We start from the raw sequence: 23,905 nt of genomic DNA on the forward strand, positions 1-23,905 counted from the left end.
CAGTCAATGATTAGACTCAGGACTCAGTCTTTGACCAAGATTAGGCCTCAGTCTTCTACCAGAGTCAGGTTTAAAAGGTTAGTCTGACTCTTCTTCCAGAGTCAGTCTAAAAGGTTAGTCTGGGCTGAGGCTATAATTCAGTCTGTGACTAAGGCTCAGTCTTAGAGTAGGATAAGGGCTTGATCTGGGCCCAGAACCAAGGTCTCAAGTTGGGATCAGCCTAATTCAGGCTTAGATCAGTGGGTGATTAGAGTCGGGGTTCATTCTAAGGTGATGTCAGAGCTCAGTCAAGAGCTGGACTAGTGGCTCAGTCAACAGCAGGAGTAGGGTTCAAGATGGAGGATCAGGACCATGACCAGGGCTTAATTTGGCTCTATACTCTGTTCTGAGCTCCAATAAAGAAGTTTCCAGAGGCATGGGAGCCCAGAGCAGGTCAGTCTGCAAGAAATGAGAGCCCCGAGGCAAGCTTAGCAGGGTCTGGTGGCTGCAGGAACCTTCCCCTGGCCTGCTGAGGCTGGGTGTCCTAGAGCCTCTAACCTACATGGCTCTGCTGCTTGAGATCCCCTCGCACCAGAATAAAAATAGCCACTCACTTCAGAGCAGCTGACAGCGGGTGCTGGGCTGCCTGGGAGGAGGGGGAGCCAAAGAGAAGGAGGAGGGAGGCCTGAGCTCAGCCCCAGCTGTGTGACCTTGGGAAAGTCACTCCTCCTCCTCCAGCCCATTTCCTGAGTGGCAGAATGGGGAGTGAGGATGACATCTGCCTCAGAGGGTGAGAATGAAGTGCTGGGGACATAACATGTGACACTTGTTACCAACAAGAAACCCTGGAGTGAAGTCTTGGGAGAAAAAAATGCTCTTTTGTGCCCTGTATACTTCCTTCTCAGGGAAGCCTTTCCTGATAACCCCCTCTTTCACCTTCCCACAATATCCTGTATCACCCTCTACACCTTCGCAGATGGTAGCCACAGCACGACCTCCCTCCTGGTGGGCCTGGGTCAGGGTGACCAGGGAGAGAAAGGAAGGAAGACAGACCCTCAGTACCGTTGCCATCCTCGGGTGCCCCTGGAAAGTGAACTGAGGAAGAGGAGGAGGAAAAAGACAGGAAAAAGACTTCTCTCCCTTCCCTGCTCATGGTATGTTTACTCCAAGCCAAAGGGCCGGAGGGCACATGTCCAAATTTCTCATCCTTTCACAGCCAGAACCTTCCTTCCCCATCCATGCTTTGTACCTGCTGTTCTCTCTACTTTCCAGCCAGGGCGTTTCTGTTCTTCGATTTGGCAACACGGACTCTCCTTCAAAGAAGGGGTTCAACAGTCAGCTCCTCTGTTGGGGAGAATTATCCACTGCCACTCTAGGAGCTCCATGCTCTGTCCTCTCTCTACTCGCTGTGTAATCCCTGGGCCTCGGTTTCTTCCTCTGTCCAATGGGGATCTCACTACCAACCTCACAGGGTTACTATGGAGAGTAACTGGGATACTCTGTCTATCGCTAGCATCCTCTCTTCCTATCCCTGACCCACGCAGCCTGAAGGACAGCACTGAGTTTCCAGGAGTGGGCTGGATGAGCCCTGGCCCCTGCCTCAGTACACCCACCCTCCTCCCCCACCAAGAGTGAGGGCAAGGAGGGAGCCAGAAAGGGCTTCCAGAGACAGCCGTCTCCAGGGGGGCGATTCTCCCTAACAGCGGCCCCCAGCCTGCCGCCCTGAGCCCCAGAACCTGTTATCAACCTCGTTAGTCATCACACCAGGAGCTCAAATATAGCACCAACTCACTCCCTTTACAGCTGGGGTCCGCCCTCCACCCCCTTCTCCTGACAAGGCCAGGCTTAGGTCTCAGAGACCCTTCCTTGTCCTCCCAGGAGAGTAACCACTCTCAGCCTCAGTTTCAGCATCCACCACATGGGCAGGCTGAAGTCGATGGTGATGATGATGATGATGATGATGATGATAAATACAGAGCAGCCACCTTTATGGAGAACTTGCTGTGCCAGGCTCTATGCTAAACATTTCATATATATTATCCTGTTGAATCTTCACCAGCACACTTAGGAGGTGTCTGCTGTTTTAATCTCCCTTACACAAATTGGGAATCAGAGTGACCTCCTCAAGTAAGTCAGCGGTGGGGCCAGAAACAAAGTCCCCTGCAGGGTCTGAGCTCAGGGAGCAGGTGGTGGGAAATCCTGGGTTGCCCTCCTGAGGCAGAGGAGCCCTCTGTAGACACATTTGCATGACATTTGCCTGGCTTCCAAAGGGCACCAATGCCCCTGTCCCAGCCCTAGATGGCTGAGCCCTAGCACTGGTCCCAGAGGCCTGGATCTGCCCATCATTCCCTCCAGGATTGCATCAGAAGCTGGGTAGTCTTGGGGGCTCCCATTTTCTTTTTCTTTTTTCTTTCTTTCTTTTTTTTTTTTTCAGACAGGCCTCGCTCTGTCGCCCAGGCTGGAATGCAGTGGTGCGATCTCGGCTCATTGCAACCTCCACCTCTCAGGTTCAAATAATTCTCCTGTCTCAGCCTCCCAAGTAACTGGGACTATAGGCATGCACCACCACATTCAGCTCATTTTTGTATTTTTAGTGGAGATGGGGTTTCGCCATGTTGACCAGGCTGGTCTCGAACTCCTGACCTCAGGTAGTCTGCCCACCTCAGCCTCCGAAAGTGCTAGGGTTACCGGCATGAGCCACCAGGCCCAGCTCAGGGGCTCCCATTTTCTTATTTGTAAAATAGGAGTCAGAGGATGAGACAGGATGAGTTCAAATCTTCCTTTTTCTGGTAACCTGAGCATCACCACCAGGTCTACTCTCACATCCTCCCTGACTGCCACCTCCAACTCCAACACTATGTCTTTCATTAACACAACACCATTATCAGTATCGGTACCATCACCACCTCTACCTTTGCCATCACCATCACCTCCACCACCTTCACCACCACCGCTGCCAGCCCACTACTTCCATCATCATAATTACATACATCATCACATCTACCACGACAATCGCCTTCCCCGTCACCACTGTCACTATCTCCACCGTCACTGTCCAAAGACCTTTCTACCCCAACACCCTGATATGGCCTGAGTCTCTGCCCCTGCAAATTCCAGCAGAGATGCTGGCCTGAAAATACAGACTAGACCTACAGACAGTCAAGCAGAGGTAGGAAGTGCCTTCAGGAGAGGAAAGAGAGGCATCTGCCTTTGTGTAGGAGACTGCACAGGCCCATGCAGATGCTCCATGTTGGTTAACAAACACTCCCGTGGGCCTGTTGGGGACTGTGCCTTGGGCTGGGTCCTGGCTGTAGCAGTTCTCAGGCCTGTTTTTAACTCTCTTGCCAGTCTGTTACCCCGCTGTGGGGCCCTTCTTCACCCAAGTTCCCTTCCCCCAGATACCCCAAAGGGCTGGTGCTAGTCTTAGGGTCACTAAGTTTTCTCACTGAAACACAGGAGACCTTCTCAGTTCACAGATGACCTTGAGTAAGTTCCCCTCCCAAACCACACCCAGTGAATACTGGAGAGAGGAAAACTGACAGAACCCGGGCTGGATCAGGCCCGGCTGTGGGGACATCTGAGGGCAGCTAGGTGTCTGCAGAAGAGGAGGAGCTGGTGTTGAGGCCTGAGATGGGAAAGGACTGCAGTGGCTGGAGCCTGAGTGTCTGGTTCTAGGTTGGGAAGGCTAGAGCCTGGGACTGGCAGTAGGAGTGGTGGGGGGTGGTGGCACCAAGACCTGAAAATGGGGCAAGGGTGGGGGCCGGGGCAAGCTCTGAGCTGGCAGGGAGTCAGGAAAGTCACAGGATCAGGGCAAGAACTCAATTGTTTCTGAGGCCCTGGAGAGGATGCTGACCTCTGAACCACCTGTCCTACCTTAACGCAGGTGTGTTAATGCCCCTCCCTGGAGCAAAGGGCTGGCGTGGCCTACAGCAGAAAGGTGGGGGTAGACATACAGCCTCCTTCATGCTGCCAGTTGGGACCTGGGCCAGGCAGATGGGTACACTCTCCCCTCCCCACCCCCATGGCTGTTCCAGCCTCAGCAACCAGTTTGAAAGATTCCCAGTGGGTAGCCACCTTGCTCTGGCCTCTTCCAGGCTGGAAGTGGGAGCCTGTGCCTTTAAATTCTCAGCAGGTTGAAATGGCTGATGACATCACTGGTTCCCGGGAGCGGTAGAGCTGGAGCCCGAGCCGAGGGAGCCCAGGCTGCCGGGGGCTGCAGACATGGAGGGCCAGAGCAGCAGGGGCAGCAGGAGGCCAGGGACCCGGGCAGGCCTGGGTCCCCTGCCCATGCCCCAGGGTGTTGCGCAAACTGGGGCACCCTCCAAGGTAAGACCCCTGAGACCCAGTCCCCCCCACTTTCCTGATCCCTGGTTCCACACCCCCCCCAACATACACTGCAGGCACCCTGGTGCTGACTGAGGGGCTGATACTTTCCTGTGCTTGGTGAGCAGGGTCTAGGTGAAGAGAGCACCCTGGGGGCTGAGGGGCAGTGACAGGATGCCCGGAGACAGATGAAGTTAGCCATCGCCAGAAGCCCTTGGGAGAGTCCTGGACTGGGTATCAGAGGACCCAGCTGAGCTCCAGCTTTGCTGTGTGACCTTGGGCAAGTTGCTTTTCCTCTCTGAGCCAATGCAAAATGAGGGGGCTTGTCGCTGAAGACTAAAACTGTGACATCTGGGATGGCTAAGTTGTTAGTGCTGGAGGCGGTGTGATACTTGGGGGGAAGCCGGCACACAGTGTGACACTTGGAGCCAAGGCGGGTGCCTAAAATGCAGCCTCAAAGAGCTGAGTTTGAGAAGGGAGGCGGAGATGGAGTTTTAGGTACTCTGAACTGAGGAGGATACGGGACAGAGACAGAACTGCGTCTCCAGAGGCAGGGCCCCCCTGGGCCTTGTTACCCTACCCAGGGCCACCCTGGGGCAAGTATAGACCTTCTTCTGCCCTCCTTGGCAAAGGACACTTTATCCTGTCTTCTGGAGACAGGGGACATCAGAGAGAATAGATGGAGAAGGAGAAGAGGTCCCTACGGGACTCCGTGACTCCCCGCCCCTCCCACCTGCCGGACATAAAAGGGATACCTGCTTGCCTGTCCTTTCAGGTCAGGGAGAAAGTGGAGGATGTAAGAGGGCACAACCTGGGCACAGAGAGATGTGACATCAGGATCAACTTAGAATCCTGGACTTGCTCTGAATGCTAGATTCACAGTTGGTGAAGATGGACTCTTCCACGGGGCTGGATGGAATTCTAGCAAATGTTAGGCTCATAAATGCAAACAATGTGAGATGAAAATTCCCCAGAATATAATGTGACCAGGGTCCCTAGACCCCATCCCTTCATGGGGTACCTGGGCAGAGAGGTACTTGCCTAAGGTCACACAGAGCTGGGCTTTGAATCTACACAGCCAGTCTCGGCTCCCAGCTCTTGCTCCTGAGTGGAGCTCTGGGAATGAGTAAGAGAACAGAGAGGGCTGTAACCAAGGGATTTGGATGTTTAGGGGCTGGTGGAGAACTGAGGGTTTCTGGGCATCATGAAGGAAGGGAGAGGTATTTAACAGGCTGCACCCATAGGTCTATATCTTGGCAATAGAAAAAGAAAAGAAACAGGCTGCCCCCAGTGTGCCCAGACCTGGAATGTCAGGTCAGTAGCCGTGGCTGGGGGAGCTTCAGGGACTGCAGTGGGAGGGTTGCCCAGGAAAGCTGCCCAGAATGGGCAGGATGTGGGTACCAGCCAGGAAGGGAAGGCAAGTCATCAGGTTCAGGTTCACACTCTGCCTCATTTGAGTCAGGGTCTTAGTTTCCCCATCTGTGAAAGAGGTTTCAGACTTAAAGGAGGGGTTAGGATTTTGTGTCCTATCTCCTCCAAGACAGAAGTTGACCTGCAGCAGAATAGATTGAGGTGAGATAGTAAGAAGAACTTCCTTGGAAAGATGTGCCTTTCTTAGTTAGATGAAATCTGCCAGGGTCTATATGGAAGTTGGGGTCCAATGCCCTTGTTAGGGTCACTCTGAATCTTTGACTTGTCCTCCACAAGGTGGACTCAAGTTTTCAGCTCCCAGCAAAGAAGAACGCAGCCCTAGGACCCTCGGAACCAAGGTTGGCTCTGGCACCTGTAGGGCCACGGGCAGCTATGTCAGCTTCCTCGGAAGGACCGAGGCTGGCTCTGGCATCTCCCCGACCAATCCTGTCTCCACTGTGTACCCCTGGAGAGCAGAAAACAGCTCCTGCCCACCCAACATCTGTGGGCCAGCTGGTGATGTCTGCCTCAGCTGGACCAAAGCCTCCCCCAGCGACCACAGGCTCAGTTCTGGCTCCGACATCCCTGGGGCAGCTGGTGATGTCTGCCTCAGCGGGGCCAAGATCTCCCCCAGCCACCCTGGGGCCCAGTCTGGCCCCAACCTCCAGAGACCAGAAGCAGGAGCCACCTGCCTTCGTGGGACCCAAGCCAACACTAGCAGCCTCTGGCCTGAGCCTGGCCCTGGCTTCTGAGGAGCAGCCCCCAGAACTCCCCTCCACCCCTTCCCCAGTGCCCAGTCCAGTTCTGTCTCCATCTCAGGAACAGGCCCTGGCTCCAGCATCCACGGCATCAGGCCCAGCCTCTGTGGGACAGACACAAACTAGAAAGAGGGATGCCCCAGCCTCTAGACCTCTCCCTGCTTCTGAGGGGCAACTCCAGCCTCCAGCTCAGACATCTGGTCCTACAGGCTCCCCACCCTCCATCCAAACCTCCGCAGACCCTCGGCTCTCCCCCTCCTTCCGAGCCCGGCCTGAGGCCCTCCACAGCAGCCCTGAGGATCCTGTTTTGCCACGGCCACCCCAGACCTTGCCCTTGGATGCAGCCCAGGGTCCTCCAGAGCCTGGCACCCGCTCCCCTGGACTTCTGTCCCCCACCTTCCGGCCTGGGGCCCCCTCAGGCCAGACTGTGCCCCCACCTCTGCCCAAGCCACCCCGATCACCTAGCCGTTCCCCAAGCCGCTCCCCCAACCGCTCTCCCTGTGTTCCCCCAGCCCCTGACATGGCCCTCCCAAGGCTTGGCACCCAGAGTACAGGGCCTGGCAGGTGCCTGAGCCCCAACCTTCAGGCCCAAGAAGCCCCAGCCCCAGTCACCACCTCCTCTTCTACATCCGCCCTGTCATCCTCCCCTTGGTCAGCTCAGCCCACCTGCAGGAGCGACCCTGGCTTCCGGTGAGAGAGCCCTCTCCCAAGAAAGGTGGCTGGGCTTAGCTCTGAGGTTAGCCATTCTTCCATGGGGGATGGCCTGCTCTACTTCAGCTTCCCTCTCTGAGGAAGAGTCTTTGGGGAGGGGCTTCCTGGGCCACTCTGAAACTCTCAGAAGACAGCATCCCCTCCTAAGGAACTTGCCACCTCTCAGTTGACCTCCCCAGGGAGAATGTGGCAGGGGGACAGAATGCGGGGTCTCCTGTGGGTCCTTCTTAGGGCTTTGGCCCACACCTGCCTCCATTTAGTTCCCCAGGGAGTCCTGTGAAAGGAAGCTTGAGGGTGAGGGAGTGGTGCCAGGACTACACCCTCATATGCCCCTGCCCACAGGATCACTGTGGTCACATGGAACGTGGGCACCGCCATGCCCCCAGACGATGTCACATCCCTCCTCCACCTGGGCGGTGGCGATGACAGCGGTGGCGCAGACATGATAGCCATAGGGTGAGGTGGCAGGGCATGCGGACCCCCTCCTGAGCCCCTCGGGCCTTCCGGGCTCTCCACCCGTGGCAGGGGCTTCCAGGGCGCCTCTCTAATCCCATGGCCACCCCGCCCCTATCCCTCCAGGTTGCAGGAAGTGAACTCCATGCTTAACAAGCGACTCAAGGATGCCCTCTTCACAGACCAGTGGAGTGAGCTGTTCATGGATGCGCTGGCGCCCTTCAACTTCGTGCTGGTAACGCACCCGTCACCCCCTGGACGGCAGAGACCCTGCTGAATTCCTGGCTCCAGCTGTACCCTGGCTCACTGTGGGGCCCGCTGGGCCTCTGTGGCCGGGTCCGTGACATGGGTGGGTGGAGGAGCAGACCTGAAGGTGGGCACGAGGGCGGGAGAGTCATGTTCTGTCCCCCAGCCGCGTGGCCTCCCACCGCAGGTGAGTTCGGTGAGGATGCAGGGCGTCATCCTGCTGCTGTTCGCCAAGTACTACCACCTGCCTTTCCTGCGAGACGTGCAGACCGACTGCACGCGCACTGGCCTGGGCGGCTACTGGGTGAGCCTGTGAGCCGTCCCAGAAGGGGATGGGACACGAAGGGGGCCTTAGATTAGTCCCCTAGCCCCATACACCAGAAAGGTCCCCTTCCCATCCTCCACCCTTTACCCTGCGGCCCACCCCTCCCCATGAACCACCCAATACCTCATCCTATTCCTCTAGTATCCCAGTGTTGTCCCTCATTTCCCTAGGACCCACCCACCTTCCACCCACATGTCCTCTCTGACCCCCCACCCAATGCCTCACCTCCTGGCCTAAGCCCCGCCCATGAGCCACCCGACCCTGCCTCCCTAGGGTAACAAGGGTGGCGTAAGCGTGCGCCTGGCAGCCTTCGGGCACATGCTCTGCTTCCTGAACTGCCACTTGCCGGCACATATAGACAAGGCGGAGCAGCGCAAGGACAACTTCCAGACCATCCTCAGCCTCCAGCAGTTCCAAGGGCCAGGCGCACAGGGCATCCTGGATCATGAGTATGGGCTGGGGTGGGGCCAAATGGAGCTTGGGTGGGGCTAGTGATGGGGGCTTTTGTGCCAGCTTAGGTGGGGCTTATGGAGAGAGGCGGGGCCTATGGGGGTGAGTGCCCACCCAGACTACTTGTAGGAACATGAAAGCAGAGAACAGTTGGCTGGGGAGGGGCGGAGCCTATAGGGTGGAGCTTTGCTGAGGGGCAGGGCCTTGCTGAAGGTCAGAACCTAATTTCCTGTAGACGGGTCCCCCTGATCTTCCTCTGCTCTTTGGCAGGCTGGAGGCTCTGGCACTAATCACCCACTCCCTACATCCCCTTGGGTTGGATGGGGCCTGGAGGGATCTGGGCTGAGCCCTTATCCCCCATGGACCTGTTTACCCCCCACTGCCCCCCACTTCTCCCCCATCCCCCACCCCAAACAGCCTCGTATTCTGGTTTGGGGACCTGAATTTCCGCATTGAGAGCTACGACCTGCACTTTGTCAAGTTTGCCATCGACAGTGACCAGCTCCATCAGCTCTGGGAGAAGGACCAGGTGGGGTCCTTGTCCCCAGAAGCACACAGAGCATGTCCCAGGACACGCCTGTACCTTAGGCTATGGTCCCTGTCCTCACCTGCCCCACCCGTCCTGGGTGCAGCAGAGCCCAAGTTGTTGTCCAATCTGCTCTCCTGGACCCCCCACAGCTCAACATGGCCAAGAACACCTGGCCCATTCTGAAGGGCTTTCAGGAGGGGCCCCTCAACTTCGCTCCCACCTTCAAGTTTGATGTGGGTACCAACAAATACGACACCAGGTAAGCTCAGTCCGAGGAGGGATGGGGAAGTGAGCTGAGGTCTTCTCGAAAAGGGAGACTTTGGGAAGAGGGGCAGGAGGCAAGGTGGAGGGTTGTGCCTTGATCCCCAGCCCCTGAAACTTGGGGTACCCCTGCTCACTGCAGTGCCAAGAAACGGAAGCCAGCTTGGACAGACCGTATCCTGTGGAAGGTCAAGGCTCCAGGTGGGGGTCCCAGTCCCTCAGGACGGAAGAGCCACCGACTCCAGGTGACGCAGCACAGCTACCGCAGCCACATGGAATATACAGTCAGCGACCATAAGCCTGTGGCTGCCCAGTTCCTCCTGCAGGTGAGTTCTGGCCTCATCTTCCCTGCATAATATCCCCAGACCCAACTTGGCATACCACTGCCCCTCACCATTACCCTTTGTATAACCCCTTGTACCTGCCCTCAGCAGCATCCATTTGTTGTAACAGAGTGGGAATGGGGTTGTGATCTCCATTTTCAGATGAGGAAGCTGAGGCTCAGACACATGGCATCACTTGCCCAGGGTAACACAGCTAGTAAGAGGAACAGTTAGGATTTGAATCCAAGTGAGTCTGGTTTCAGAGTCCATGCCTTTTCTTTTCTTTTCTTTTCTTTTTTTTTTTTGAGACAGAGTCTCGCTCTGTCACCCAGGCTGGAGTACAGTGGCGCAGTCTTGGCTCACTGCAAGCTCCACCTCCCGGGTTCAAGAGATTCTCCTGCCTCAGCCTCCCGAGTAGCTGGGATTACATCACCCGCCACCACGCCCAGCCAATTTTTGTATTTTTAGTAGAGACGGGGTTTCACCATGTTGGCCAGGCTGGTCTTGAACTCCTGATCTCGTGATCCACCCACCTCAGCCTCCCAAGTGCTGGGATTACAGGCGTGAGCTACCGTGCCCGCCAACTTTTTTTTTTTTTTTTTTTTTTTGAGATGGAGTCTTGCTCAGCCACCCCAGGTTGGAGTGCAGTGGCACAATCTCAGCACACTGCAACCACCAGCTCCTGGGTCTAAGCGATTCTCCCGTCTCAGCCTCCCAAGTAGCTGGGATTACAGGCACCTGCCGTCATGCCCAGCTGATTTTTGTATTGTAGTAGAGACAAGGTTTCACCAAATTGGCCAGGCTGATCTTGAACTCCTGACCTCAGGTGATCCACCTTAGCCTCCCTAAGTGTTATGATTACAGACACGAGCCACTGCGCCCGGTGCCCTATTTTTTTTTTTTTTTTGAGACGGAGTCTCGCTCTGTCACCCAAGCTGGAGTGCACTGGCCAGATCTCAGCTCACTGCAAGCTCCGCCTCCCGGGTTCACGCCATTCTCCTGCCTCAGCCTCCCCGAGTAGCTGGGACTACAGGCGCCCGCCACCTCGCCCGGCTATTTTTTTGTATTTTTTAGTAGAGACGGGGTTTCACCGTGTTAGCCAGGATGGTCTCGATCTCCTGACCTGTGATCCGCCAGCCTCGGCCTCCCAAAGTGCTGGGATTACAGGCTTGAGCCACCGCGCCCGGCCTATTTTTTTTTTTTAATGGAGTCTCACTCTGTCACCCAGGCTGGAGTACAGTGGTGTGGTCTTGGCTCACTGCAACCTCTACCTCCTGGGTTCAAGTGATTCTCCTACCTCAGCCTCCTGAGTAACTGGGATTACAGGTGCCTGCTACCACACCTGGCTAATTTTTGTATTTAGTAAAAATGGGTTTTTGCCATGTTGGCCAGGCTGGTCTCGAACTCCTGACCTCAGGTGATCCGCCCACCTTGGCTCCCAAAGAGCTAAGATTACAAGGTGTGAGCCACCACACCCAGCCTTAGAGCCCATGCCTTTTCTACTAATCTCTAACTTCTGTCTTCTGAGAAAGGTTTAGAGCAATTTATCTTAAAATTCACTTATAGGCTGGCACAGTGGCTCACACCTGTAATCTCAACACTTTGGGAGGCTGAGGTGGAAGGATCACTTGAGCTCAGGAGTTTAAGACCGGCCTGGGCAACACAGTGAGACATCTCTAAAAAAAAAAAATCAAAAAAAGGCCGGGCACGGTGGCTCATGCCTGTAATCCCAGCACTTTGGAAGGCCGATGTGGGCTGATCACATGAGGCCAGGAGTTTGCAAACAGCCTGGCCAACATGGCAAAACCCGTCTCTACTAAAAATACAAAAATTACCCAGGCATGGTGGTGCACACCTGTAATCCCGGTTGCTTGGGAGGCTGAGGCACAAGAATCACTTGAACCTGGGAGGCAGAGGTTGCAGTGAGCCAGTATCGTGCCAGTGCAATCCAACCTGGGTCACATGAGCAAGACTGTGTCTCAGGGAAAAAATAAAAATAAAAATAAAATTTAGCTAGGTGGTGCACACCTGTATTCCCAGCTATTTATGAGGCTGAGGTTGGAAGATCACTGGAGCTTGGAATATCTAGGCTGCTGTGAGCTGTGATCATACCACTGCACTTCAACCTAGGCAAAATTAGCCAGGCGTGGTGGCAGGCACCTGTTGTCCCAGCTACTCAGGAGGCTGAGACAGGAGAATGGCGTGAACCCGGGAGGCGGAGCTTGCAGTGAGCTGTGATCCAGCCACTGCACTCCAGCCTGGGCGATAAAGCGAGACTCTGTCTCAAAAAAAAAAAAAAAAAAAAAAAAAAAAATCACATATACATCATAGTTTTCACTACTAGTGTCTTAAAAATAACAAATAAAAGATATAAAAATTCGCATATATAATAAGACCAGCAAAATCAAACTCCATGTAACATTCATTCATATTCATTCATTCATTATTTACTGAGTACTTACTGTCTTACCATATGCCAAGCATTATGAGAGTGTGTAGTGATGGGGAGGGAGAGCAAAGATATAAAAAATACAAAGCTAAACTCTAAGTAGTTACTATAATTTAGTATTGTATTTAGGATTGAGATTCCTGGTTGCTGACATCAAAAGGGGAAATCCTAGAATCTCAGAACCAGACCTGTGAGACCATGTAGTGCAACTCTCTTTTTTTCTCTGGTGGGATCTGAGGCTCCTCATGGGGTAGGCACATGCCCCAAACCATATACAGGCTCTGCAGTGGCAGGGCAGAGTAGATCGCATCTTTTCAGCCCTGAAACCCAACTCTGGGCTCTTCGAGTCTCTTGATCTGATAAGAGGGAGCCCGGTAGGCCAGAAAATGTTTTTCCTGGTAACTTTGTCACATGGCCAGTCAGTGGGACATTGGCTGATATCTTTAGCTGGGAATGGAAATATCCCCACGCTTGGCCTGCCATGACCTCTGGCAAAAGGGTCGGGCATGAAGATTTAACCCACAATCAGGGACCTCGCCTGGAAAATCACTTCTTTTGAACCCCACCCTGTCCTTCCCACCTCCTCCAGGACTGTGTCCCTTTAAAAACATTTCCCAGCCGGGTGCAGTGGCTCACACCTGTAATCCCAGCACTTTGGGAGGCTAAGGCAGACGGATCACTAGGTCAGGAGTTCCAGACCAGCCTGGCCAACATAGTGAAACCCTGTCTCTACCAAAAATACAAAAAAATTAGCTGGGCATGGTGGCGGACACCTATAGTCCCAGTTACTCAGGAGGCTGAGGCAGGAAAATGGCGAGAACCCGGGAGGCGGAGGTTGCAGTGAGCTGAGACCACGCCACTGCACTCCAGCCTGGGTGACAGAGCAAGACTCCATCTCAAAAAAAAAAAAAAAAAAAAAAAAATTCCCATTGAGTGAGTACCTATTACATGCCAGGCCCATGTTGTGTACTTTACATATGTCATCCCTTTGAATGCCTCAGTAGGCCCTGAGATGTCCCAGTTCTCCTCTCTGTTACTGATGAGGGAAACTGAGGCTCAGAGAACTTAAATCTTTTACCCAAGGCAATGCAGTCAGAATAGGGCTCAGTAGGGGTTTTGACGCTGCAAGTCCTTGAAGGGCTTTTTCAAAGGTCTACCCTTGCCTGCCCCTGTTGTTAGGAACACAGGAACAGGGAAAGAATGTGCCAGTTACTTCTAGAACAGCTTGGCTCGGAAGCTGAGGGAGGGAAACCTGAAACTAGGTAAACAGGGGATCAGACAAAGATCTGGAATTGGCACCAACTGAGCCCTTCCCTGAGGGACAGAGGTGGGGCCAATATCCTGGCAGCCTGCCACCTCAGCAGCTCCACCCATTCAGGTGGTACCCCTGGTGAGTCTGGGTTGACCTTGGGGAAAGGATACTCATGGTTATAACTTTCCTTCATGGACTGATGACAAGGTAATAGTAGCCACTTAGTACTTAGACTCAGTTGGAGAAACTGAACCTTGGGATGGTTAGAGCCTGCCCTGAGGTCACATAGTGAGTTAGTGGTAAAGCCTGGAAGTGGACTGAGGTCTCCATCCTCCCATTCGGAGCTCTTTTTGCCTGCTCAGGAATATTCAGCCTACCCTAAATACCTAGTGCATCATAGGATTTTACTGGTCTTCCTTGCTAGCATAGAGGTAAATCATTTATTGAACACTTACTGGTATATTGGGAAATTTATGGGATGCTTTGCAAATGGTATCTCACTGAATCTGCTGAACAACTCCAAGAGTAAAATAAGAGTCTCTGAGTTTGGCCAGGCACGGTGGCTCATGCCTATGATCCCAGCACTTCGGGAGGCTGAGGTGGGTGGATCATTTGAGGCCAGGAGTTCAAGAACAGCCTGGCCAACACAGTGAAACCCTACCTCTACTAAAAATACGAAAATTAACCAGGCGTGGTGGCGGTGCCTGTAGTCCCAGCTACTAGGGAGGCTGAGACAGGACAATCACTTGAACCTGGGAGGCGGAGGTTGCAGTGAGCCGAGATTGCACCACTGCACTCCAGCCTGGGTGACAGAGCCAGACTCTGTCTCAGAAAAAGAAAAAAAAAAAAAAGAGTCTCTGAGTTTACAGATGAGGGCCCTAGCATTCAGAGAGGCTGAGGAACTCACCCAGCCTGTCAACGGCAGAGCCAGAGCCAAATCCAGGATCTGCTAGCTTCAAAGCTGTGTTCTCACTCACTCCCTAAGGAGGCTGTGGGCAGAAGGAGCCCTGGGCTGGGAGGCAGCACAGGGCTTGGTATTTATACTAGACCTGTTCTGCCTCAGTTTCCCAGTCTGTAAAGTGGCCCTTTGTCTCAGGCGATTTGTGCTAAGACCCAACAGCCCTCAGTGTGTGTGATACTAGAGGGTCTCCCCTGATGTGGCCCCTGCCCCTGCCTTGCCTGGACAGTTTGCCTTCAGGGACGACATGCCACTGGTGCGGCTGGAGGTGGCAGATGAGTGGGTGCGGCCCGAGCAGGCGGTGGTGAGGTACCGCATGGAAACAGTGTTCGCCCGCAGCTCCTGGGACTGGATCGGCTTGTACCGGGTGAGAGGGGCAGTGGTGGTCAGTGACTCAGGGAAGCAAGGGGCCTGGAGGAGCGGCTGAACAGCATGGTGGGGTCACTGGCTTGTCCAAATCTTGATGCCACACTGGGAGACTGCTGGGATCAGACATTATAGGATCACAACACTGATTCCACAATACTGATCCCCCAGGTGGGTTTCCGCCATTGCAAGGACTATGTGGCTTACGTCTGGGCCAAACATGAAGATGTGGACGGGAAGACCTACCAGGTACTTAAAAGGAGCGAGAGTCAGGGGAAGTCCCTGTTGCCTTGGGACCTCAGGACTCACCTTGGGGTCTCTCAGGCGGCCTCCCTGACCCCAGCTTAGGCTGATACCCCTGGGCCCACCAGGTAACATTCAGTGAGGAATCACTGCCCAAGGGCCATGGAGACTTCATCCTGGGCTACTACAGCCACAACCACAGCATCCTCATCGGCATCACTGAACCCTTCCAGGTAAGTAGGCCAGACTGCTGGGCTGGGGGTGCCTAAAGACGTTTGTCAAATGCCACAGCCCTTACCTTCTGCAACTTGAGCTCAGACAAATAAACTGACCTCCCAAGATCTGCCAACGAGAGAGGCAGACCTCGGGAGCTCAGGCCTCAGTGGCTGGGTTGGGGAGCAGGGTGCCCCAGTGACCAGCATTTCCCCCAGATCTCACTGCCTTCCTCGGAGTTGGCCAGCAGCAGCACAGACAGCTCAGGCAGCAGCTCAGAGGGAGAGGATGACAGCACGCTGGAGCTCCTTGCACCCAAGTCCCGCAGCCCCAGTCCTGGCAAGTCCAAGCGACACCGCAGCCGCAGCCCGGGACTGACCAGGTTCCCTGGTCTTGCCCTACGGCCCTCATCCCGTGAACGCCGTGGTGCCAGCCGTAGCCCCTCACCCCAGAGCCGCCGCCTGGCCCGGGTGGCTCCTGACAGGAGCAGTCATGGCAGCAGCCGGGGCAGTAGTGAAGAGGGGCCCTCTGGGTTGCCTGGCCCCTGGGCCTTCCCACCAGCTGTGCCTCGAAGCCTGGGCCTGCTGCCCGCCTTGCGCCTAGAGACTGTAGACCCTGGTGGTGGTGGCTCCTGGGGACCTGATCGGGAGGTCCTGGCCCCCAACAGCCTGTCTCCCAGTCCTCAGGGCCATCGGGGGCTGGAGGAAGGGGGCCTAGGGCCCTGAGGGTGGGGCAGGCAGATGGGCCAAGGTGACCACCGTTCTGCCTCAATCTTTTGCAAGCCCACCTGCCTCTCTCCTGCTGCTCCTCTAGCTGTATCTGCACCTGCCTCTCTGTCCTGGCCAGGGGTGGACAACTGGGGTCCCCCAAAACTCAGTCCTGGCACCTCAACTGTGACAATCAGCAAAGCCCCGCCCAGGCCCCCATCTGGGATAATGGGGGAGCTCTGGCAGATATCCCAATCCTGGAGGTCATCCGTTAGGAATTAAATTCTCCAGCCTCACTCTTGGCTCTTTCCTACTTGTTAGTAGTCTTGGGATGGGGGTAGACAGAGGCAGGGACTAAAGAGGTGAAGGAATGACAGAACCGACATTTACCAGGCACCAGTTGTATATGTTACACATGCTATCTCCTTTAGTTTGCACTGCAACCCTGTGGGATCAGTGCTATTCTTGGACCCATTTCACAGGTAAGCAAACTGAGGCTTTTAAGAGGTTATATCAACCTCTCAAGATCAGACAACAAACCATAGTTCAGCCAGGTGTCGCGGGGAGGAAATACTTACTAAGTGCTAAGCACTGTATATGTATTGGTTCACTTAGTCCTCAACAACCCTATGAGGTAGATCCTGTGTAGTGACCCCCTTTTTTTTTCAGGGGAGGAAACTAAGGCTTTGAGTGCAAGAGGGAGGTCCTTTGCTCAAGGGCATGGAGGAGATTTGAAATTAGGTTTAGGGCTGGGCCAGGAAGGGTGTAGCAGCTGTTAAAAGAAGGGGCCCCCCTGGGAGGAGGGAGCTGAAAGCCCTCTCCAACACCCACCCCGATTCTGGATTCAGACACAGACATTTCTGTGACATCCTAACTTCCCACCTGGTACCCCAGGCCACAGCACCCAGGCACTGGGGCTCCCCTGGGCAGGTTTTTGAGGCATGTATTATTTTTGCAACATGGACATACATGTACCTCCTCCTGGTAGTGCCTGGGGCTGCTGCAATAAGTTACCGTTTCCCCATTCCCATCTGTATGGGAACTTCATATTGCAGCAGTTACCAAAGCCTAGGGCATCAGAATGAGCTTCCTGAACACCACATCCAGGCATAGAAGAGTTATGTCATAATGTGCTCCAGCGTTTGGGCCTTGAGATCCCCCCATTCAGCCTCTTGATTGTCCACAACAGCCTCTGCCATGCTTCAGTCTAACCTATGGAGGGAAGGCTGAGATTCCCAGCGCCTGGCAAAGCCATGGGCAAGGTCCAGGCTGGTACCCAGGAAAGCTGAAACTGAGGTCACTGGCTCCAGGATTTCTGCTGCCCGTCGGGTCTCCTGGCTGCCTGGGTTAGCTGCAGGCACTGGTTGTAGAATGACACGGGGCCTCTCGGGGGCTCTGAAGGCCATGCCTGCCTCTCGTCTGTGCCTTTATGCTGGAGCTGGCGTAGCCTCTGCTGAAGCCTCCACAAGTGCCAGGCTGACACCTTGATGGCCCTAGGGTCTCTGGAACAGCTGTAAGGAGAGAAAAGTGGGGCAGATGATCAGGGCTGACAAGGATCCCATCCTACTTTGCAGACAGGGGGGCTGAGGCCCAGAGACAGAGAGGGCTGGGGCCAGAGTCACCAGCAAGGCAGAAAGGGGTGGGTTTCACGGAGAAAGGGTGTAATAAACCACGCTGGTACCTGGAGGCCTGGGATCTGCCACTAGCTGGCTGTGGAAACCTGAGCCGGAAGTCTCAGTTTCCTCATCTATGAAATAGGAAAGTTAAGAAGGAGCTGGCTTTGAGAATCAGAATCCAAATGAAAGCAGGGCACAGTGGCTCACGCCTGTAATCCCAGCACTTTAGGAGGCTGAGGTGGGAGGATCGCTTGAGTCCAGGAGTTCAAGACCAAATGAGATTGTGGATTAGGAGTGAGTTAAGTACACATTTTGCTGTGTGCCAGGCAGGGGTTGACCTACGTGCATCCTGCCATTTCCTTGGTTCCTACGACCATTTTACAGACAAAGACGTGGAAACTTGGAAAGGTGAACCAATTGCCAAGGTCACGTGGGAATCAAATGACATAGCCCAGATGCGACCCATAGAGGCCAACTGCAGCGCTGGACCTAGGGCAGCAGGGGGTAGAGGAATGAGGCTATGGATGGGAGCTCAGAGGTCTCCCGATCCCTTACCCTACCCCCTTGGCCCAAACACCCAAAGTGGGTATAGGCAACCCACCCCTTGAGAAAAGCCCTCCATCCCTCCTGGCTCTGACATCACTTACTCTTTGCCTTCCACACAGTCCAGTGGAGGGGCCAGCTTGAAGCAGGTTGTGCCCAGCAGCTCCCAAAGCATGTTGGTAACCTCGGATGGGCTGTGGAGCCTCAGGAAGCGTGCCAGACTGAGAACAGAGGCAGGCTCAGGCCGGGGTAGGGCCTTGCCAGCCAGGGGCCCCTTCCCATGCCTGGCAGCAGGCAGCCCACCCCACAGGGGTTCAAAGGGGCCTCACCGGCGTGTGCAGTTGCAGTGGAAGAGGGGCTCTTGGGCGCTGTTGAGCAGCTGGAACTTGATTTCCTGGGGTCCAATCTGGTGCTCACACTGGTCCAGGTGGCGGCAGAAGCTGCGGCAGACCCGGCGGGCACCTGAGAGGTGGGTGTGTGTTGATGGGAGCCCAGTCCACCAGGGAGGCCCCACCAATGCCTGCGCCATCCAGGAGAAACGCCAGCACATGTGCTCAGTCACACACACAGCCTCCTTCCATTTCATGCCTTCTGAGAGTCTCTGTGCCCTCAATGTGCTGCCCTTGTGGGAGTGCCTCCCTAACGCCAAGTCCCCAAACAGTAGTACTGCCATGGGGGATGCCCAGAATACTGATGTTAGTCAAGAAAGGCTTCCAGGAGGCAGAGGCTGCTAAACTGAGGCTGGGAGAGAAGAGGAGGAGAGGAGGAACAGCATGTGCAAAGGCTTCGTGGTAGGAGAGAGCCTGGTGCTTTTGAGGAACCAAGTGAAGTTTGTGAAACTAGAGTTTTGACTGGGGGTAGGGTCTGCAAGGCCAAGGCTTGAGGGCCTCTGGTGTCGGGACATCATTGGCCAAGACAAGGAGGAGTGGTGGTGGGTGCACAGTGGGGCACGATGTAGTCACATTTGTGGATTATGAAAATCCAGTGCTGCAGTGCAATTTGATGGGAAAGGTTGGGAGATCCCAGGAGGAAACTGGGGCAGGAAAAGAGGCAACACATGGCCACCCCCAAACAGAGGCAGGAATACCCCCTCAAGTCAGGAACCCCCAAAGTTAGGTTCTGAGCTCACCCTGAGGTTTTAGGCCACCCTGTGGGCCCTGGAGGCCTGTGGGGGCCACATCAAGCCTGGGAGAGACCATAGGGTCCTGGAGGACTGTGGTGTTGGCTTTGCTGGGGCGCTTGGACCCTTTCTGCTGTGGTGGCCACTTCTGAAGGTGCTGCTTCTGTTGAGGCTTGGGAGGGGCTGGGCTCTGGGAGCTGGGAGTTGAGGAGGTGGCCCAGGAGCTCCAGGAGGCATTGTAGAAGGTCCTGGGCTGAAGGCGAGCGAGGGGCACTGTGCCATACGTCCTACACCTGGGGGGTGGCAGTTGGTGGCAATTGGTGACTAGAAATTCCCCCTCCCAGAAGCTCCCAGGGTCGTCTCCACGGAGACCAATCCTCTGCCGGTCCCATCCCCCATCCCACTGGGTTGTGGGGGACACCCAAGAAGGGTCTGCATCCCAGGCCCTCAGGAGCGGACATGCAGAATGGACATCATTCCCTGGAAGACAGACAGATGGATAGGTCTCCCTCACCAGGTTTGGAGCCTGGGATCCCTCATCTGTCTGGAAAGGGACTCAAGGGGGTGGCCACGTACCCGCCCCACCAGTACCATGCCACACACGCCTCCTGCTCCTCCAGCACAAAGCAGGGGATCTCCAGCACGTTGAAGAAGGCCACACCCACGATGTCAGAGATGGAGTCGCGCTGGTTCTGCAGGCATTGCTGGAACCTGCCCAGAGCAGATACTCAGGACCCTGGGGCATGGAGGGCTGTCTGACTCCTCCCCCAGCCCACCCTGCCACTACCAGCTGGGTGGTTTGGGGTCCAAGCGTCCCTTCTCTCTGGCCTCAGCTTTCCTACCTGCACTGTGGGGTCCAAGCTGGCTGACCTTTAAGATCCTCTGCAATCCCAATGTCTGGTTACCCAGGAACTGGGTAACTCTGCCCTGTCCCTGTGCTCTGGGCCCTCGCTGCCTGCCACCAACCTGGTGTCACAGTCACAGTGGGAGATGGTGTGGAATCGGTAGTTTCGGATGCCATAGTTGTACTGCAAGGGTGAGATGTTCTGTGGGCAGCGGTCATGTTCCCGGCAACAGAGATCAGGTCCCTGGAAGACCCCTGCAGGGAGGGGAGGGGGCACCAGCTCAGCAGGGTCCTAAGCATCATGCACCAGCTATGCTCCCCTGGTAGCAAGAGGGTAGAGACCTGGTTCTCACCCCAGCCCTGACACAAGTGCCATGGAGGTCCTCAGACCAGTCACTCTCCCTTCTGTGGGACTCTCAGAGTTTCAAAGTTGGAAAACAGAACCCAAGCTGCAGCCCCTGTTGGGCAACTCTAAATGCCAGACAGCCCACCCATAAATACATGGAAAGGTCTTCCTCAGGGGAATTGGAGTCTGCCTCCAGAGTTCCCAAGCCCGCGCCCCAAATAAAATCCAAAATTATGAATGTGTGGATGATGGAATGACAAACAGGCAGGGTGCAACCTTTCTCATTGGCACAAGGAGGTGTTGCCAGGATGCCAACCTGCTCTGACTCAGGTGCCAAGTCCTCCCCCAACCCTGCACACAAACGCACAGACATCTGTACTGAGAGTGTAAGAAATTCGTCTATGTTTATTACCATCTAAGCAATAGCACTCTTTAATAAGCATTTCCCACATGCCTGGCACTTCCCATATCCAGGCTCACAGCCAGCCCTGAAAAGGAGGTATCACCTTCACAGGTGAGGAAATAGGCTCAGAGAGGGGAAGTGACTTGCTCAGCTTGTATGTGCTGAGTTGGGATTTGAAGCCAGGCCTTTGGTCTCAGCATCCATTCCACTGGGAACCCCGTGCCCACGAAGCCTCCTCCAGGGTAATGGCTTTTTGGCTCAGTTGAGCCTGGATGCTCCCCCAGCCTGCCCAGTCCCTCGGATGGTATTTAATGAGGACTCCCAGATTTGAATAAGACCTTCCCCAACCATGACTTCATTTAAGCACCCCATGAGGAGATTTGTGATTACCCTCACTTTATAGATAAGGAAATTGGGGTTCACCATGGTCAAGTCACTCTCCCACGGGCACACAGCCTGGGAGAGTAAGGGCTAGGGCTAAAGAAACCTTGCTTCCCTGATCAGAACCCCCAGCCCACACACCCCTTATGGCTCACCCAGCTCTGAGGAGTTCCCAGCAGAGTCTCCAACTCCACACCACAGTGTGCCAGGCATGGTCCATCCTCTCTTCCCTCGCTGGTGCCCTCCACCAGGGACTCCACTCTGCCCTGCTGCTCGCTTCCTCCTAGCCCCTGCTGGACTCTCCTCAGGCCCTCGGCATGCCTCCCACTGACTCGGAAGAGTGGCCAGTGCTCTCTGCAGCTCAGGTCCAGGGGCGTGGGTGAAGGAGCTCCGGGCAATGTCATGAGAACAGAGGGCACCGTAGGCTGCGGTGAGCTCCGGCTCATCCTCCCAGCTACATGCCTGCAGCCTCCTATGCGCATCCCAGCGGGCATGGATCAGGGCCAGTCCCTGAGCATCCTTGGCCAGGAAGCTCAGGGACCCCAGTGGGTTGCCAGGGACGGGCTTGGTCAAGTGGCAGGAGGTCCTGTACCAGTGGAGGGCAGGGGAGCCCCCCAGGGCCACCCCCAGGAAGCCCAGCATCCCGAACAGCCCTTCCAGAACCCCCATTCTGCACTGGCCCAGTCCAGTCAGACAAAGCCCCTGGGATGCCTGCCCTTGGTGGCCCCACGAGGCGGCAGCTGAGCGGTGGAACGGAAGCAGAGCCCAGCAGGCCCGGTGCAGCGGGACCAATGAATGGAGCTGTGGGAGGAAGAGGAAAGAGGCTGGAGTATGGGGTGATCTTGGGCTTGTAACCGAATCCACCGGCCGGGCAGGATGCTGATTGGCTGAGGAGTGCACTTGCCGGGGCCCACGCCCCCATTCTGCCTGCCCTTCCCAGCACCATCCAGTCACCTGCTGCCAGCCCTGCCTGGATGGGGACTGTGGGAGCCAAAGCCTTAAGCTCTGGGATGGGGACCAGGTAGGGGCTTTCGCATCTCCTTGAAAGGAAGGAAAAGGGTTCAGGAGCTTGGGGGAGTCCCCTAGAACCCACCCTTGTCATCCTTACCACTGTTGTGGCTGCCACACCCACCTCCATCAGGCTGGCAGGGGGCCATGGGCCTCTGCCAGGGCTGGGTGAAGGAGGTAAGGGCAGGGCTGGGGCTCTGAAGCTACCACTCTGGGAGCTCCCAAGGCTTCTGGGAAAGGGAGTGCCACCTGAGGTGTTCCCCTGCCACGTCCTAGTTGTTAGAAAGGCATACTCAGGGGACAGGGCCCCAGGGCTCCCCACTTTCTAGGACTCCAATCACGGGCCTAGCCTTGCAGCAACCCTCCTGGTCTGATAACTGGGGGAGACATAGCGGGAACAGGCCTTGAGAGCCACATAGGGCAGGGCTGATGCTCTGGATTTGAAGGAACTATGGTCCCCAGAGTGGCAGAGAGTGGCCCACGGTATATGTCTGTGGCCACCTCCATTGCTGACCACCTGGGGGACACAGCAGGCATCATGTGTGCCTCATGAGACAGGAGTCTCTCCATCAGGAAGGGGCTATACCCAGGGCTTGTTCCTGGGTCCCAAAGCCCAGCTTCCAACCGTCTAGTAAGGCCAGGGTGCTTACACCCATAGTGCAGATGAAGAAACTGAGGCGCAGTGAGGGTGGGAAAACCTCAGGTGACAGGCTTCAGCTGAGGAGGGCTTAGAGGATGGGAGTGTAGCTCTTGGGGGTCTGGCTGGGAGTCAAGGCTGGCCAGGACAGTGACTTGTCTGTCATCTATCTGCCCATTAGCCTGCTGCTTCTCCAACCTCCCCCTGCCCCAGGTTCCATCTGAGACTCTTCCAGGGGATGAGCCCCAGTGAGGTAAAGCCAGGGGCAGAGCTGGGGAAGGGGAGCTCACTGTGTGGCAGAGGTGGAAGGGGGCTGCAGGATTGGCAGGTCCATCTCTGTAGCTTCAGAACCAGCCTGGGCCTGTGGCTCAAAGGGTCTAGCTAGGAACAATGAAGAGAAGGGAAAGAGGGTAGGGGTAGTCCAGGGGCCAAGCCCCTTCTCCCCAAAGGCTGAGAAAGGGGGTGTGGAGCACAGTGAGTGGTGGCAGAGAAGGTAGACTTGGGATCCCCGAGGGTAAGGATGTAGCTGAACAAAGGTGAGTCCCTCTGCGAAGAGTTCTGACGTTTGAAAATCCATCATGCTGAGACCTCCTCCCATCATAGGAACTGCCACCCACCTCTGCCCCCGTTTCCACATTGCCGAGCCCTTCCCTGCCCATCACCTGGGGAAGCTGGGAGGTGTGACACCAGGAGCCCAGCTTTCGAGGTCATACAGATCCAGCTTGGGTTTCTGCACTGACCCTAGGCTTGGAAATCTTAACTTCTCTGAGTCTTAGTTTCCTCATCTGTATCATGGGTATAATCACAGTAGTCACTTCACAGGATGTTAGGTTAGATTCCCAGCACAGTTCCTGGCACCCAAAATACCATCACTAAAGCCTCAGGATACCCCTGGCCAGGAAGCCATTTACTCAGGAGAAAGCAAGAGCCAAGATTTTGGAGTCACAGCATCTGTGATATCTGAGAGCTCGGGCTAGATGGCAACTGTGGGAAGAGTGGCCAGGACTCCACCTGCCTGGGTCACTCCAGGCCTGTCCCTGTCCCTTTCTGG

At 55.4% G+C, this 23,905-nt stretch overlaps 2 protein-coding genes across 3 annotated transcripts; one reads left to right on the top strand and one right to left on the bottom strand.

Annotated features, from left to right (window-relative positions):
* Positions 1–858: 858 nt before the first annotated feature.
* On the top strand, positions 859–16,252 carry INPP5J (inositol polyphosphate-5-phosphatase J). 2 transcript variants are annotated; one of them, XM_033233266.1, is made up of 14 exons: positions 859–1,133; positions 4,109–4,305; positions 6,010–7,160; positions 7,524–7,637; positions 7,761–7,869; positions 8,068–8,184; positions 8,479–8,654; positions 9,073–9,184; positions 9,334–9,443; positions 9,588–9,771; positions 14,657–14,794; positions 14,965–15,042; positions 15,165–15,269; positions 15,468–16,252. In XM_033233266.1, the coding sequence occupies exons 2-14, from the start codon at positions 4,201–4,203 to the stop codon at positions 15,972–15,974; spliced, it is 3,006 nt and encodes a 1,001-aa protein (XP_033089157.1). In that variant the 5' UTR covers positions 859–1,133; positions 4,109–4,200; the 3' UTR covers positions 15,975–16,252. The 2 variants fall into 2 exon arrangements, with proteins under 2 accessions (XP_033089157.1, XP_033089158.1); XM_033233267.1 differs by lacking the exon at positions 859–1,133 and adding an exon at positions 3,576–3,654.
* Positions 16,253–16,357: 105 nt separating this feature from the next.
* PLA2G3 (phospholipase A2 group III) lies at positions 16,358–22,009 on the bottom strand. The gene is made up of 7 exons (XM_033234130.1): positions 21,365–22,009; positions 20,202–20,334; positions 19,812–19,946; positions 19,245–19,528; positions 18,445–18,577; positions 18,220–18,336; positions 16,358–17,467 (listed from the first exon to the last, which is right to left on the bottom strand). The coding sequence occupies exons 1-7, from the start codon at positions 21,876–21,878 to the stop codon at positions 17,254–17,256; spliced, it is 1,530 nt and encodes a 509-aa protein (XP_033090021.1). The 5' UTR covers positions 21,879–22,009; the 3' UTR covers positions 16,358–17,253.
* Between the last annotated feature and the right edge of the window lie 1,896 nt (positions 22,010–23,905).

The sequence above is a fragment of the Trachypithecus francoisi genome, unplaced genomic scaffold (genome assembly GCF_009764315.1).
Source record: "Trachypithecus francoisi isolate TF-2019V2 unplaced genomic scaffold, Tfra_2.0 Lachesis_group14, whole genome shotgun sequence".
Taxonomy (NCBI): Eukaryota; Metazoa; Chordata; class Mammalia; order Primates; family Cercopithecidae; genus Trachypithecus; species Trachypithecus francoisi.